This window comes from Tympanuchus pallidicinctus, unplaced genomic scaffold (assembly GCF_026119805.1).
Source record: "Tympanuchus pallidicinctus isolate F22 unplaced genomic scaffold, pur_lepc_1.0 scaffold26, whole genome shotgun sequence".
Taxonomy (NCBI): Eukaryota; Metazoa; Chordata; class Aves; order Galliformes; family Phasianidae; genus Tympanuchus; species Tympanuchus pallidicinctus.
The window spans coordinates 4,510,049-4,527,790 of record NW_026294743.1 but is presented as its reverse complement, the minus strand read 5'-3'; the positions used below and the strand labels follow the sequence as shown (position 1 = coordinate 4,527,790).

At 44.2% G+C, this 17,742-nt stretch overlaps 1 protein-coding gene across 7 annotated transcripts in view; it reads right to left on the bottom strand.

Annotated features, from left to right (window-relative positions):
- The window catches only part of MAML3 (mastermind like transcriptional coactivator 3), a 242,708-nt gene that overhangs the window by 68,697 nt on the left and 156,269 nt on the right, over positions 1-17,742 (bottom strand). For all 7 annotated transcript variants that reach the window (XM_052690045.1, XM_052690044.1, XM_052690046.1 and 4 more), the window contains one exon: positions 5,202-6,689. In XM_052690045.1, coding sequence (XP_052546005.1) covers positions 5,202-6,494 — 1,293 coding nt within the window. In that variant the 5' untranslated portion in view covers positions 6,495-6,689. The remainder of the gene's footprint in view (positions 1-5,201; positions 6,690-17,742) is intronic.

Here is a 17,742-nt window from a genome sequence, read left to right as displayed (position 1 = left end):
GTCTCTGAGTCTTACAGAAACTAGACCAGAACCAAATCACACAATGTATTTTAACAAGTCTTGAAAAAGTGGTGAAATTTCCAAGAATTGAAGGCTTGCCATTACAACTGTGATATTTCAGACAAGGAAAAGACAAGTTATTGTGACATGTCCCCAGCAAAAGGATGGATTTCAGTTCTCTGTCAGCGATGACTCAGAGGATAAAACCCATCAGTGGCTTCAGGAAAGTAGGTTTCACCAAAGACAGCAATGGTTTTCTCATTGGTAGAATTATTGGTTCAGGTGGGACAAGATAACAGTGCTTTTATCCTTTGATTTTGCAAGGCTTAGACTAGAGAAGAACATCAGGAATAAGGAATGAAGAACGTATTAGGTAGAATAGGAAGAATGTATTAGGTTAGAAAGCACACATACATACAGATCACAAGAGATAGCTAATGAGGAAATATCAGCTAGCCAGAGTTTTTTTTAGCTCTGTGTTGTGGAGATCGATCTTAGCCAAGTGCTGTTAACATCTGGTTCCAGTGACTGATGTTATTCTGACCTCTTCCCTAGAAAATGGGCAGATGATACTAGAAAGGTAAGCACTGGAAGGCCCTGCTGGTATCTAGATATCATCTAGTGAGATTCCATCCAAGTTAATTTCCATTACCCTTCTGTCCTTAAAAGTCTATGGGAGATTGGCTTCTGGGGAACAAATTTTTGCACCAAAGGCAGTCAGTGCATTTGAACTCCAGTGCAAACCTTTCATGGAAAACAATGGTTACAAGTCAAACACAGCACAGACAGGCATTCACTGTGTCTCTATAGAAAGTTCACCAAGCAATCCTCGAAGTGTCAGTCATTATTTCCACTCTATCCTATTTCCCCTAAAATCTCGTAAGACAGTTGTGTTTCTGCTACACTTTCATGTTGTGAATACAGATCTTTAGACTTTCTTCTTTACTTTTAGCTTACCCTGAAAGTAAAGAACCTCAACAGTCTCTTTTTCTCACTATCCCAAAGATAACCTTCAAAAGTTCAAAGCCCTGCACTACTCCAGGGCAAAGCACACCTTTTCACTTGGAAAGGACGACGACAATTACACGTCAGAAATGTTCTCTGGACACACATCTCCCTTTCTCCTTTGCATACAAAAACAGACTGAGCAGATGATGCATCTTCAATTCGCGACTAAAACAAAAGACAGAAAAGAGAACTTGAAGGTAGTTCTTCCACTATGGTGTCAATTCTCCTCTTCATTCACACCCCTCTAATTTCAAACAATGTAACCAGTGGTTTCAATAGGAACTATAATTGCAGCATCCTCACAGCCTCATGCAGGCAAAGAGCGGCAGTCTAGTTTTATTTTTCTTACACCCACAGAGAATTCTGTTTTGTTTCGACCTCTCATTACTCTCCCTCCCTCACTTGGCTCCGAACATCAAATTCTCTCTCAGCCATTCAACGTCTATTCCATTTGGCTGCTTTTTTCTTACCATTATGCACACATATTGAACAGCTGGAACCAAGAACAGGCACAATTAATGATTCTGAAATTTTCCAAAGAAAATGTCTTTGCTTTTCCCCCATTTGAAATTATTTTTGGTCTAAAAATAAAGGGGAGGAAAAAAAAAAAAAAAAAAAGAAGAAGGAAAAAATGCCTCCCATTAAACCTTACACACATCTTCAAAAACTAAATGGAACATTTTGGGTTAAAGCTCTACTTTTTTAGAGAAGAAGTTGTTTCATGGTTGCTTTTATTCCTTAAATCACATAAGAACTCCTAAAGGGCCCCTGTTGCATCTCAGTGCCAAACCAATTTCTTTTATTACTGCACAGGAACCAGAACAGCAAAAGACCTCTAGCCCTCAAATACCTTACAAGTTACCAGCCCTAGGGAAAAACTGTGTTTGATGCTTTAGCCTACAGCCACAGCAAAGGGAGAGCAACAGCAGTATCCATGAGCAGGATGAAGCTAAGAGGCATTAAATGCCACATCCTCACACACTAATAAACGCTCTTAGGGCAGATCAGGGTATCTGGAGCAAGGCTAAGAGCAGGGATTTCCAAGTCAAAACCTGACCAAGTGGAGAAAAATGAGGCATGAGGGAATGCTGGTAGCAGGATAGAGTCCTCCTGAATGTAGATCTGCTCATGGATTTTATACGCAGTCCTGCAGGAGTGGCCTGTGCTACCTTCTGCCTCATGCTGGAAAAAATCTCCTACTTTAAAACCCAAAGCAGGGTCTGTTCTGTGGAAAAACGCCTCACCCAGTGCTTCCTTGAAGAGAACAAGCTGTGGGACAGAGTGAAGGCTATCACGTTGCAGGGTGTGTGCTTCTTTCCCATCAGCAGAGGGGCTTACAGGCACAGCGCCAGTCTGGTCTGCGCAGTGAAGCAACAGACCACTGTGTCTGACAGGACAGCTTCAACGCTGACGCTGCAGAAAGCCTTTTGCTAGACACTGGTTTTGCTGCTGTCACCGACGTCGACCTAAGTGCTCTCCTCTCTTCACAAGAGCATTTGACCTAGCAAGCCCAAGACACCAGCCCTGAGCACCAGCCACTCAGCAACACGTCTGTTGGTGAAGCTCCACACAGTGTCCAGAAGGCCTCAACAGACCAAATGGTGTCTTCTCTAAAGTGCTCTAAGTGACTGAAGTCATGAGTGCATTCTGCTCATTAACAACACGGCGGCCGAAGCGGACACAGGTTAAATGAATGTACATGGTGCACACACACACAGCGAGCTATGCTTGGATGACACAGCAGTACACACAAAATGAGGACCAGGTGTGGTCTTTTGTACGTGCCTGATTCTCCCTAAGTCACATTCTGGGTCTTGATCATTCCCCCGGCAGCAGTCACCTGACAGAAACATATGGTCACTGCCAGCCACGTCATACAACAGCTAGAACTCTCTTTCCCTTCAAATAGCATTTGTTAAATCCTCATGATTATTTATAACAAACGCACACACTTTTACAATTCTGTGTCAAAGACCAAAACTGCCGTGAAGGTAGAAACTACAAGCTCACTGAAAGGTACGTTGCCCTCGCACTCAGAAATGTTGCAAAGTGAAGAGTGCAATCTCCTTATTTTCCGCAGATGATCTGGCAACTCTGACTGTCTGCATCCTGCAGTAAGTATTAGAATCAGATCATCTGCATCAGCCTGCGTTCAGCTCAACAATATCAACAGATCATTTTACCATCTTTGCAAAAACAATCCATTTCTACCAAGCACATTTCACAGTAATAAAGCTTTCCAGTCTTCCACAGAAAAATGCTTTTTAGGGAAGCAGGAAGAGAAGGAATGAAAGAATACATTACATATAGAAATCTATTCTTCCAGCCTTCCTCACGAAACAAAATCCCTTCTGGGTAGGCAAGTGAGTTTTATATAATAAAATACAGATTTGCCTTAGATTTTTTTCTTTGTAAGATACAGAAGTGACTTAATATCTGGTCTTGGTTTTGGAAGAATGTCTAGGTTTAAACAAATATCTCGTTTTTCTTATATTACAAAAGGAACTGAGTGAGATTAGATATATGAAATCTTGACTTCCTGCTCATACAGGACAACTGCAGAGAGATAATAACATGAACTTCTCAACTTAGGAAATGCAGGAGATGACATTAACTCTTTCACATAGGCAGTTTTTCCTCTCAGTTTTTTGGTAGGTGTTTGACGTCAACAGATGAAAACAAAACTTTAAACGTTTGACAGCCTGACCAAACATTACACGCCTCTCAATTACAACCTGACAAACCTGTATCTCTGACTGCAGTCTGAGTTTTGGGTCATTGTCACAGCACTGCTCCAGATAAAGTCTTCACAAAAGGAAGCAGCTTTAGACTGGCACTTGCTAATGCAGTAGGCAAGCAGAACTAAACACAAATATAAACCTTTGAGCTGTCACCATACAAGCTGAATCATAAACAGGAGGCAGACGAACATTTCTTTTTGTTTTGCAATTCACTTTAAATAGTATGTAATGCACTCTGACCTGGCAAACCTCCTGCTCCTCCTATTGGTAGATCTCCAAACACCACAGGCTGCAGAAATGACAGTTTTGGGGGGATTTCTACACGCATTACAGCATCACAGTTATCCATGCTCAGAAGGAAGCGCTCCTTGCAGGTGACATGGAAACAGCTCATGTGGTAAAACACTGTTACACAAAATTATCAACCAACAACTCTATCCGTGTACTATTTTATCACAAATCTTGATGTGTTTTGGTGGCACAGCTTCCATGAAAGCATCACCTACTTTGTAAACTCAGTGTTATCTTTAATTATTTTTAAATCCCTTATAACAGCATTCTGAAGATTTATTCTCAAGCCTCTCCATTACGCCACTGTGCAGACATTTACAGAGCCTACTCAAGTAAGAACACTCATCTGAGCTAGGTGGTGACAGGGCTGTTTGTCATTACTACAGCCAATACTCGGACATTAATTAATTCCAAAGCATTCCCCAAGCCTGGCATCTGCCACACCGGCGGTTAGCCTGGAATACAAGTAAGACTGATGCCAAGTCACTCAAGACAACACAGCTTTAGCCTCTTGCTGAAAGTGAGTCAGAAGACTCTACAGATTCCCAACATTATAACGTTTAAGACTGCTGAAGACTTCTTGAAAGCCCTGGTGTAAACCATCTCATTTCAGGCATGGTTCAAGCACCGCTAAAACCATTCAGTTATGTTTACTTTTTCCAATGGAAATCAAAGATATTCAGCACTCAAAATGTCTTCACTCCCTGAGCCAAAATGTCAGATGTGTTCAGCCCAAGAGCACGAGCCAATCGCTCCATCTTTCTGTTATAATGCTAATTACACTGTGGAAATTAAGCCACACAGAGGTTTGGGATCTAAAAGCATCAAGTTTTATATTACGAGAAAATGAAACAAACTCTCCAAGGAGCAATAACTTCAGAACCAAAGCTTTACAGAGCGGCCCTATGCACTCATCAGCAGAACAGGGAAGATGCTGGTTCAGAAAAACAGTCATTTAACAACATATCTTAAATATAACGCAACATAATTTCAGTTATTTCATAAAATGATCAAGCTCCAATGTCACACGAAAAACCCAAAAAGCATCTGCAATGACATTCCGTACTTTCCAGAAAAAAAGAAAAAAAAAGTAGGAGGAGACCATACAAAGAGTTATTAAATCTCTTTCTGGTTGCCTGCATATTGCATCATTGCACTTACCTGACCAAGGGAAGGAAGTGTTGCATATGCCATGGGCTGGTTCATCATTCCTTTCTGCTTCATGATGAGCATGCGTTTCTGTTCCTCACTCAGGTGTCCCATCTGAGCTTGCATCTGTGGCTGCTGGGACTGCTGCTGCTGTATGTACGGCATCATGGGGTTCTTGCTGGGATTTGCCATTGGTGGGGTCATCCTCTGGCTCAGCTCAGCACTGAAGTGGGTCAGAGGTTTGGTGTTGCCATAAGAAAGCATATTAGGCTGTTTGCTTAAAGAGTTTGTGCCCAGGTTATTTGGCTGCTGATTGATCATGTTCATGTGATTCTGAGGGAGGTAGTTATTCATCGTGGTCTTCTGTGGATTGTTGGCCATAGGAGGCACTATTGGGTTTTGGTTGTTAAAGGCTTGGGGATACATCATTGGACTATTTGGTTTCTCTGCACTGAAAGGCCCTCCGTACGGACTAGATGGAGGGCCCACAGGCGACCAGCTTGAGGCTTGATTTGGATGCTGCTGCTGCTTCTGCTGCATGAGCTTAGCTCTCTGCTGCTGCTGTGCGGCCATTTGCTTGAGCTGTTCAGCTGGAGACAAGTCAGCACTCGGTAGATTCACCGGTCCAGGCCCTGATCCCGCCACTGCTGCTGCTGCTGGGTTCATAAGATACCCGTTTCCAGATCGTGTCTGAGTTTGGCCTGGAGTATGGGCCTGGTTGGGAGTCTGAGGCGACTGAACAACACAGTTTGCTGGTGAGCCTGCAGGGATTGGAGCTGGTGGAGCACTGGATACAGAAGTCACGCTAGAGGCTGTGGAAACATTTGAGAACGGAGGACCAGAGGAAGACGGCCTCACCTGGGGAGATCCTAATGGAACATGAGCAAATGGGGAATGAGATGGATCGCTTTTGACGCTTGCACTCTCTTGAGTCTCTGCGGCAGGCCTCATAAGGTCCGACTCTTTCTTCTCTTCGAAGTCTTCATTGAACAAATCTTGTATGTCATCTTCCGGAACGGTGTTTGCTAGTTCATCTATTAGCTCCTGCCACTCTTGATCGTTCAGATTGATGTCTGAGAAGAGTTTGTTCTGATTTGAAAGGGATGTCTCCGAAGTGTCTATGCAGGTAGGATCGTCCAAAGGCTCTTGCTTTAGTTCCTTGTTCTGCAGGACATTAAAACCATCGTCTAACTCACTGCACCCATTAACAGGGAGCTTTATCTCTGAAAGCCCACCATTTTTACCCAAGTCCTCTAGCCCACTGCCGTGAGTTCCACTGTTCTGCAGGGGCAAGGATGCTTTCATGTCAAGCTGGTGAAGAGGAGAAACGGCAGGCAAAGGCAAGTTATTGGGCAAGCTGTTGATCGCCTCGATGCCTGGTACATCTTTCCGTATCCGCTTGCTGGTTGGAGAAAAGCTGCCATCGCAAACTCCATTCTGCTGCTCTCCATTCAGAGGTGATCGTGCGCCTTCCAACTTCCTTTTGACAGTCTCTTGAAGCTTAAGGGAAAACAAGAGAAAAAAAAATCAACATTGACCAGTTGCAGAGACAAAGTGCTGATGAGCCTTGTGACAGACACTTGTTACCAAGCTGACTAGTGACCATAGGTTTTAAAAAATTATTAGGAAGCTTCCTTGATTTCATTCCTATGCCTTGATCAGTAGGTTCAAAGACGTCTAAAAATAGGTCTAAGACCGTCTAAAACAAACCAACCAACTCTTCAAAACAACAACTGCAAAAAACCAAAACACCCACTGCCCTGAATAGGAGAGCACAGGTCCACAGGTCCACAAACAGCTCTGTACAACTTGCCTGAACTCCCCAGACTACCTGAATTTTACAGAACAGACTGAATATTCCAACTTGTTGGTGCCTGACGCAGCGACGAAACTTATGTTTTCACAAAATACTAAGCAGCATCTTCTGATAGTTCGACTCCTTTAAGGAGCCCTCCGTTCCATTTTCAAAAACCTAATCACTAAAATATACTATTTATTCTGAAAAACATTTTTTTTTAAGTTTCTCCAAGTTTTTGAAAAAAAATATCTGCAAGGCAACTGATTGACTATTTGTATTGAAATGTGCTGTTGACACACACACACAAAATCTGAAAATATTGATTAACGTAGCTTAATTTGAATAGCACTCTGCTCTTTGGCTGTGAAACGTATTAAGAATCAGTTTTAAATGAGGAAAAAAAAATAACCACTCCAAAAAATAGCACGTATTTTGCACAATGCTAACCCAATCATATCACACACACACACAAAAAAAGAAAAGGAAATACTGTATGCGGTAGGGGGTAACATAAAAGACAAATAACTAACAGAAATGATAACAGGAAAAGTCCAGGAAAGCAACCAAAATAGCTATGAGAATATTATAAATAATAACTTAGTCATATAAGTTTTATTTTACATTAAAAAAAGAAGAGTAAAGCAGTGTTAGGGAGTACAATCCTCTCCTACCACAATCAAACATCAAGTTCTCTGCTCTGTGTACCAGGCTAAAAAAAGCAGCCTTCTTTAACTCCTGCAAAAACAATAGTGGGGAGGGGAGGAAGCAAAGACATCACAGCTCTAGAGAACTCCTTCAGGACACACTTGCGTCCTTGATACTAGAACAATAGAAGATCACAAAAAAAGGAAGATTTTATCCTATTTTTAAAGTACTTTTACTGGTATGAAAATCTCAGCCACTCAGCTGCCATCCCTGCCCTAAACTTGAGGTCCTGAACCTCGTTTCTTCCCACACGGCAGACCCCACTTAGTTCTCCCATGCCAGGGGGCAGGCTCCCCTTTCATCACAAATGCAAAGCAAAACAGGCAAGCAAACTCATCTTTCATCCCCACTCAGAGGGAGCAGCTCGGAGAGAGCAGCCTTTCTCCCAGCCCTGTGCAGGCCATTGGGCACAGCTGCACACGACAGGGATGCTACGTGGCTCTCACCTGCTGCCTCCCTGCCCTAAAATCCTGCATTAAGCTGAACATCACTGCATTTATACGGTGTCACTATGGCTAGAGTCTTCCAGCCTGTTTTCCCTTTGCCCTAAGACCATGTTAGCAAAATACTGAGTTGCAGCAAGAACGGCCACTGGCATGCTTCTAGTGATGAAGAGAAGGCCATGTAAGAAAGACAGACCTCAATTAGTCTTAATACCATGTCAGAGAGTAGTGTGAGCGGTCATCGTCTGAGAAATAAAACAAAGCTGATTCCATACGTTTCACAGCACTTTGCGGGCATCCCTTATGGAACAGGGGGTCGAAGCGATAACATTTCACATTTTACATCTTTTAGTAATTTATCCTGAATCCATCACCTTATTTGTACATGAATGTTTACCAAGAGAATCAAAACTATCCACAGGCAAATAACCAACCCTAAAAATACCAGCTTCTAGAGATGTAGTCATGCTGAAAAACTTGGATGTCCCCCTGTACAAATATACAAGGACTTCAGTGAAAGTAAAGCAAGGCCAGTATATAAATATCAACATCTTTGTTTATTATGTATTACAACAAAAAGCAGATTTAAGATGGAAACTATTTTCCATCAAATATCAGCTGTACAAAGATCTTGCCTTGCTGCAAACAAAAAAAAACCCAAACACTCCAAAGCCTATTCTAAGTCTCTAGCTCCAAATTATTCTCCCTCAGACATTTTTGGGTGTGGGGGACTAAGAGTCAATAGAACAGTCTATTCTCTATACGTTGTTCGTTTGCCCACTGAACAACTGTAGGTGGAAAGAAACATAACACAAAGGTTTATTGGAAAGGAACCTGCTGCATACCAACTTCATGGGTGGCAAAGCATCTTACTCCAGTATTTGGGAGGGCACCGGGGCCACAAAAATAGATGCATCTGTTTTAGATATGACACATAAATATCCTTAATTTATTTCAGTGCAAGTAGTTGTTCTCACATCCTGATCTAATTCTCAATCACCGTGTAAACTAGTGGATAGCTTGAGTGTTGTGCACTGACCACGGACAGGCCAGCAGCTTACTGCATTAGGATTGCACAGTGACTTGGAGTAGAACTCCAGCACCTCACCTTCTCTCCATAAAAACAAAGCCTGAAGTCAAATATTCTCCTGCAAAGTGCCTTCCACTTCCTTCTAAGAAGTAGTGCCTAGCTTGTGCATGTGATTTACAGCATGCTTCATGAAGACACTAGCCTCAGAGTGGAGATTTATATCTTCGAGCAGAAAACTCTTGATGCATAAAATAAAACAAAAATAAAATCCTTGCCAGGTTCATAGGCTTTTACCTTTATTTACGCAAAATATTTGGCTGATGGAATTGCATTTCAAAGCAGAAAGCAGGGTGAAGCAGGACTTGCTGTTATTTACATGCCTCTGGAGAAACTCTTGTCGCGGAGCAGGAAAAGGTCAAACTTTAGCGGGCTGACTTCTTAAGGACTCAAGCATGGGGCAGAGGAGGACAGGAGCTGTGCACGCCAACACACAGCCGCACGAGGACCTGGCCCAGCTGAACTCAACTGCCCTGAAATCTTCAGCAGGCTGCTCGGACATGCCACAGCACACCCGGCACATAAACAACACAGCACCGAGGCTGTCGGCAGGGCTTTCATCTGCCGGGAGAAGCCGCTTCGCTTCATCCCACCAGCAGCAATTCATTTTTCAAAAGAAATTAGACCAAGGTGCTGTTGTTATAGCAACAGTCAGAGCCACTTACCCGGCCCCATCCCCCCTGCTTATGCTGACTTCAGCGGGCAGCTATTTCAATTATGTATGGGGAGTGACCAGGACGGCGGCTGCTTAGTTCTTTTATTGCTCTTTCAAAAATTTAAAAGAAAAAGGCACAGACTAAATCCTCTTCCTGCCTGTGGAAGCGGAGCACCTCTCACAGTGCCTAACACAGCTCTGCTTGCAGCTGATGGCCAGATGACACGACAGCCTGCAGGCACAGGGGCTCACAGCCTGCAGACACGCTGCAGCAAGTTCACTCCCCAGCATTTTGCACTGTGCCCAAATGCTCGGCACGTGTCACAGCGGTTGTGTTAAGAGGCTCTGCTCAACATGACTGGACCCAACAGATCACCTAAGCCAAGGTGCAACAGGCATAACAACCTCATCTGAGCTCCACAGGGAATAATTACTATCGCCACCAATTCAGCTCCAAACATTTGAAAGGATTCCACGTCTCTTGGGCATCTGCGTCCTTGCTGGACTGCTTCAGAGATCGCCATTAACAGGCCAACAGTGCAAAAAGGCAGCAAAGACCACATCGTGTGACCAGTTTAGGAGGTCTTTCAGCACCGCAGCAGCCTCATGCTGCACAGCTGTCACAGAGAGATGAGGTGAGAGCAAGAAAGGTGTTCAAAAACAAGAACTGAGATCAGACAAGTGGTCAGGCAGAGCCCAGGGACAGGAGGCTGCTTCGAACAGGTGAAAATACTTTGTGCATCAAACCATCCCCACTACCTGAGCTTCCTCACACTGCTGCACGCACCACACCAATGATGTGTACTTACAGGATGAAGCCTGACACAGCAAATTGATTAGGGATTCTAACTGCTCACTTAAAGCACACACTGCACTCCTCCATGCTGGGCCTGTCTGCCCAGTTCTTAAAGACTCACAGAATCATTAAGGTTGGAGAAAGACTTCTAAGATCACCGAGTCCAATCATCAACCAATCCCCACCATACTCATTAACCATGTCCCTCAGTGCCACATCTCCACGCTTCTTGAACACCTCCAGGGACGGTGACTTCCCCATCTCCCTAGGCAGCCTGTGCGAGTACCTGACCACTCTTTCTGAAAACTTTTTGTTCCTACTATCTAACCTGGCACAACTGGGGGCCATTACTTCTCATCCTGTCGCTGCTGCGCAGGAGAAGAAGCCGATCCCCGCTTTGCTACAGCCCCGTTTCATGCAGTTGTAGAGAGCAATAAGGTCTCCCCTGAGCCTCCTCTGCTCTGGAATCAACAGTGCCAGTTCACTCCTTGTACGACTTGTGCTCCAGACCTTTCACCAGCTTTGTTGCCCTGCAGGCCACTGAAGCATCGCAAATACAGAGGAAACTCCCATCGTGAAGTCTGTTTGAAGTTGGTAAAAGTCTTGCTCTGCCAATCTCCGCAGTAACCTCTGCAGGTTCACTGAGTAACCTCTGCTGAAAGAATGAGGTTAAACTGCTGCCTGTTATCCGAGCAGCTCATGTCTGCTGGAGACTACCATTGGCCTTGTTTTTGCAAGCAGCTATCTGAAGAACACCCCACGTGTGTTAACAGCAAGGAGTAAAACAAGCTCAGGACGTCAGGCAATAGCTAACAGTAAGGAAAATGATCAGTTTAGCTGGGTCCATTGGACAGGAGGGGTTAGTGTTTTGAGCAGCAGCTGGATGCAGAGCTAGCAGCGTGCAGATCCTCTCTGAAGCTGCTCGCCCAGCCAGCAGCAGGATCACGCTGTGAGGTCAAGTGGAGCCCAGGGAAGAACAGCAGCAAAAAAGGCACTGCAAGAGGGCAAAGCGCTGGCAGCAATGGTGAAATCAAAGCAGGCAAACGCTGTGACTCTGACCACCTAAGGGACGTGCTTCCCTCAGCACTGCCAGAGGAGGGAAAGGGACATTCCTATAGAGGTGAGAGAGAGGTCTACCTCTTCCCCAGGACTCAACTCTGCAGCGGTTTTGTGTTTCCACTGCTCACACTGTGGGATAAAAGAGGACTTCTAGCTCTACACACATGAATTACAGCAAAACAGAGAAGATAAGCATCTTTTCCCGTGTTTGCTGCACTCTTTCAAACCACCCATCCTACAGCCACAAGAAGCATTTGCTGCTGTAGGAATTAACAGGATGGAGAATGCCTCACTAATGAAGTATGCATAAGTGGAGAATATATACAATAAGCAGTGGAGAAATATATATAAAAAATTTGAGCAGCAAAGCTGGTATCGTGTACACTTGCAAACGCTCGGGAAAAAAGCTGTGATCTTTCTTGCAGACTTGTGCGTACATATCTTGTATATCAAGTCCAGTTTGCCTTGAAAATATTTTCCCTTCTAATTCCTGCCTCTCCCTCTATGAATGCAGAGTCACTAAATGGCATGCTTTGAGGAGATTTGGAGCACAGGGTCCCTGGGGAAGCTGTTGAGTAAAACATGGGCAATGGATGCAATTAATTTCCTCAATACAAAATCATTGGCAAGTTTAACTGGACTTCACAGCACAAATTATTTCATGGATGAGATGCTGTCATCACTGCCACACAGCCGGAGTGCATGATCTACATGGCTCGCTCCTCCTCAAGCCCATCCAATTTAATCCTGCTTTAGTCCAGTCGGATAAGCACAGGCGAAGCTGTAACCTCATCACGTATGAAGTGCCAGCACTCCTCTGTTTGTGCAGAAGTCTTAATGAGGGTGCTAAGAGCCTGAGTGCTACACTCCTTAGCTGGCAGAGCCATCTCCTGCCTCACACAGCACAGCTGAGCCACGCTCTCCCTGTGACTGCCCTTGCAGACGGCAGGAGCTACGTTCTCAAGGCGCGTTATGAGGTATTAGCCAGGCAGGCTCTAATTGACTTGTCTGGGAGCTGTGCTGATAAATCTTCACCCTTCAAAAACATACCCAATCTGCTTTGTATCTTCACAGGAGAAGAATGATGATAAAAAGCAGACGCTGCAGAGCATTAAAGCAACACAGATCTGAAGAACTGCAGATCAGGGTACAAAATAAATGCACGGAGATCACACTTTAAGCTAAGAAGCAACGAAGCACCCCAACCAGCATTGTTGCATACATTTGGTTTTGTGCTACTCATTCACTATTCTCTAGTTCTTTAAACTACTGTGTGACACTAGAAATAGTCTCCTGGGGAAATCTCGCTCCAAATCGTCCTGGGATGGGCACAAGTCCTGGCAAGCTGTGAGGTGTGCTTGTGCTTGTGCCAGCTCACATGCATACTGAAGGGGCATTTGGGAGAGGAAAGTCCTGGTGCCCTGCAAAGAAGCAGCCACACTGTGACCCAGCCTGTTTCCCTTTGCCATTAAAGCACTGGCAGGATACGAGCTCTGATCGTGACCTCATAATAACAGACAAAAAGCCCTTTAAAAAAAAAAAAAGAAAGAAAAAGACAAAATTCTTCAAAATTCAACTGAAAATTCTAGCATAGAAAAAGCACTGGAAAAATCCAAAATGAATGTGTTTTTTTTCCCCCCTTCCTCCAAACGGTTCCCTCATCAGTACAATCAGCTTGATCCGTCTCTAGGAAAGAAGAGCAGCACTAGAACTGCTTGTTTGCCTTGCCTTTGCATATCTATTTAAAAGACTGCACGCAGCAGCAGTTTTGTAAGACTCCTTCACAAACCTGTGTGCTCTTACATAGCCCAGTCACGCAATGCGCTTAAGGCCTCAGCTCCTGTTAAGTTCACTGTGTGCTAAGGGTCCAGTTAGAAGACTATTTCTTCTGCACCAATACTTTCTCAGAGAGGGATGCTAAGCCTCGTGAAGCAAATATTGACAGTCTCTTTTGCTTTCAATTGAGGTTATAGCCAGCACTGTTAAAAACGTTGCAGGACCCTTGAAGATTTGGGATAGCAGAGCCAAAGGATTGTCCCAGATGCCCTTGACGTGTCCTGGATTACTCTGAGCACGGTTTGAGAGCTATTTGCCACAGGCTAAAGGCCAGGCAGTAGTGAATACTAGTTTTGCCCTAAGTACGGCCAAGCAAACCATATAAACTTTATTTCTTCACTGCCTCAAAGCCTTTACTTCAAGCTGACCTTGAGCCCCACACAGGCAAATAACAACAATTAATGGAAAAGTACTCGCCTGGTCTCCCAGATCCCAGTGATTACAGTCACGGGCTCCCAAGGCCAGATCTACTCGATGGAGTGAGCTGCAAATGTGCCATTTAACTCTACTGAAGAAGTGTAAAGAGGAAGAAACGAGATTTTAAATTGAGGTTCTGATTCAGCAAACTAGTTAAGCATGTGCTTCACCTTCAGCACCCTAAGCAACCTAAAACATAAAGAATGATTTATGCAACCAATGGCTTCATCTGAGGCCCTTGCTCAGCTCTCCTTTTCATTATTTCCTCCATAGCAGCCACCTCCACCTGAGCATTGCCAGTCTGCTCCCATTGCCAGTCTGAGAATGCGTACATGGAGTACCTGGTTTGTATATGTGCTCCCAAGCACTGACTTCATGCTTCCTTGAAGCCAGATCCTAACAAGGATGTATTCCTTTGCAATATGGCTAATCTTTTCACTCCCTGCAAGTATCTGGAGTGCCTAGGGAAGACAGCAGCTGTGGGAAACCTGGCCAAGCAGTACAGCACGTGCTCCTAGCAGTTGTGTCCTTCCAGTGGGCAACGTGGACCATTTTCTCCCAGTGCTCCCCTTTAGCTTCTTTAACAGTGCAAATGCACATCCACATGCGTGTCCAGTGTCAGGGAACGGGCTGTGAGACGGGAAAAGATGCTCTTCCAGCAGTCATCTGGCCTAAAGCTCTCTTTTCTGTTGATGTCTGAAGGACACCAAGAAAAAAGGTACCTGTGTTCAATCTGACAGAAGGAGAAGAGCGCAGGGATGGCTATAACTTGCCACATGACGTTGAACACCTCAGCAATTATTAGCCTTGTGAAAACATCCCTTATTTGCTGCTTTGCCCTTCTCCTAAAGCTGTTATGTTTGCAGGTACCTCATTAACAGAATATCTTGTCACTAGAACATTTTTGGAAAAAATGTTACCTGTCATTTAGGGGAAACCACATCTTACCATCTTAAGCCACCCAGGTACCTCTATGCAAAAAGGTGCTCAGCTATGCTCAGAGCTTGCCTGACCGTGTCTCCCAGCAGAGCAGCAGCAGCCTGTCTGCAGGGAAATTCCCTGAGTTCCTCGCTGTTCTGAGTCTGAACTTGTAGAAAGGGGAAGAAAAGCTAGAGAAACTCCTGAAGATGTATAAGGCCTCAACACACCTCCTTGCAATCCTAAACGATAACCAAGAGAGCGGTGGTCAGTGCCGTGCTGAACGGGACAAATTCCCAGCTCTTTGTGGCTACACACCAACATATCAACAGATACTTTAATCTGTTTTGAAAGCAGCCCTCCAAGGCAAGGAACTGCAACTCATAATGCTGCGTATGTCTGCACATGCCCACTGTACACAACTTCCTCCTTCCACCCCCCAAAAAATAAAAAAAAGAAAGAAAGAAAATCCTTATGTTTTACACGTGTGTACATGCACACATAGCTGCTGCCATGACATTCGCATGGGGTTTTGTCTCAGCTATCTCAGCATACTAAGTATATATCCAAACTATATTTAGTTTTTAAGTCCTGTTCACTTCTGAGAGCTTGGTGCCTTGAACAGTGTCAGATAAGCACACAAAGACAAAAGAGCATTTTCTATTGTTAGGTGCTCTAGGTAAACAAGAGCTAAGCCTCAGTCCCTGGGAGCACTGCAGTTCCTTACTAAACCCCTTAGAGATACAAAACACAAGACATTATAGTTTGCTGTTAGGTAAGTCATAGAAGTGCACCATAAACCAGCTGTACACTCATGTAATGGGCTTCAGCTGATCTTACTGTCCTTCTTACAAGACTTTTAATTCCCACCTTTTCCCCACCGTAGCAGTGATGAGCCAGCCAGTATGGAGGCACTTGCAATCTTTCAGTCTGCAGATAAAGTGCTCTTGTGCTACTACCAGACCTATGTGGATTTGGATCTCAGAGAACAGAATCAGGCTAAATCTATAACAGAAAAATGTTTTTACGTCAAAAGAAATGTAAAACGTCACTTAGCACTTAAATGGTGTCTTGTCATTCAGATGCAGACACAGATTAAACCTCTGCATTTCCCTTTGGAAAACCTGAAATTGTATATGAATTGAATTCCAGTCTCCTAAATCCTGTGCCCACCCAATGGGAATATAAAATATCTCACACCTTCTCAGATCAATAAGCACTTTTGCTTCTTTTCTTATTCACAAATCAAACAAATGAAAACTAGGACAGAAAGTGCCCACAAACTCCTGCAGGTAACTAATGGTAAGAAAGTTGCAGGCAAAAACGAGTTGATCTTAAGGACAAGATTCATATCCCCAGTATCAGGCTGAGGTAGGAATAGCACAAATCATGCTTTCTAAGTTCCTTTTCACTGACCTTAAAGGCAGCCTTCGTAACTCGCTCAAAGAGTGGCAGCAGGGCATCCACAGTCAGATGCCTGCACTGGATCTTCCCCAAGCCACCAACATTATTTGCCCAGTCACAATTAGGGCACTAACTACACGCTACTGCTATTGACATCTGTGTTTAATTAAGGTCTCCGTCTGTGTGGGTGAAGTCCTTTCCTCACTTTCATTTCCAGAGGCTTCAGTTTTGTCTCACTTAAGCCTAAGAAAAAACTTGAAAGCTTCATAATTTGGGCTACAAGTATGGAATTGCGTGTGCAAGGCCAGGGGGAAAAGGATGTGTAGCTCCAAGTTCTCAGTTATCTATACACCTAATCGCTTCTGGACAATTTAAAAGAGGCAAGGGTAAGGGTAGAGACCTTGAGTTCAAATTGCAGATAAACAGCGGCATTATAACCACAACGGTTTAAGCACAGTCTAAGCAAAGTCTGGAGAGAAAGAAAACTATATTTAATTAGACATACAGATAGCAGGGAAATACAGACAAGTTTTGGAACAGGCAAGCACTTCTTCCTTATTTAATAACAGCGGTAGTAACCTTAGTAACAACTTCAACAATGAGCAAGCACGCTTAAGAAATGAAGGAAAATTGAGTAGGTACAGGGCATACAGAATTGTGCAAGTCTGCTTTATGATAAGGCTTCCCTCAGTATGAGAGCTTGTTTATAAAGAAAATTACATGGGCAGCAGGTTGAGTCTTTCCTAGGGCTATTTACAGTACTCTTTTATTTTTTCTCCTTTCTTCTAAGCTTTTCAAAACTGTCAAATGAAAACAAAAGCCTGGTAATTAGCATACTTCAGAATTGCATTAAGGGCCAGCTTTAAAATGCACAGCTGCCCCAGAGTGACTTTTTTCCCTGCCAGGTGGAAGACCCTAGGCCAAGAACTAACCTCGAATATTCTGGGTCCTGGTGGCTGCAGCAAGGATTTACAGGGGATCATGGTCTCAGCACATCTGGGGACAGCGGTAACTTGTGGGTTTTCCTGTGTTCAATTTTGCCAAAGCCAAAGCTGCCCATCATTGCCAAACTTCAAATTCACAACCACAGAAGCACTCAACACTGCAAACGTAGTTTGTTTTCCTGACTCATCAGTAAAGTTGTGGCAGCCTTCCCCTTTCCCTGCTAATGAGAGAGGGCTGCCATGCCAGAGCCTAAATATATGCCGATATTTTCCCCCCCTCCGGTGTTCCCCATGTCTCTGTACAGCAGCATAAGCAACTCAAGGCCGTTCTCTCAGTACAAGGCCTGGAAACCTTGCCAGGCAGGGAGACTCTGAACGCAACTGGGTGAAAGGCTCCCTGCAGAGCTGCAGGGGACAGATCCTGCAGCAACGCACGATGCCTTTTTTGGGAACACCATCTCCCCAAGCAGCTGCTGTCTAGCAGCGGCTCA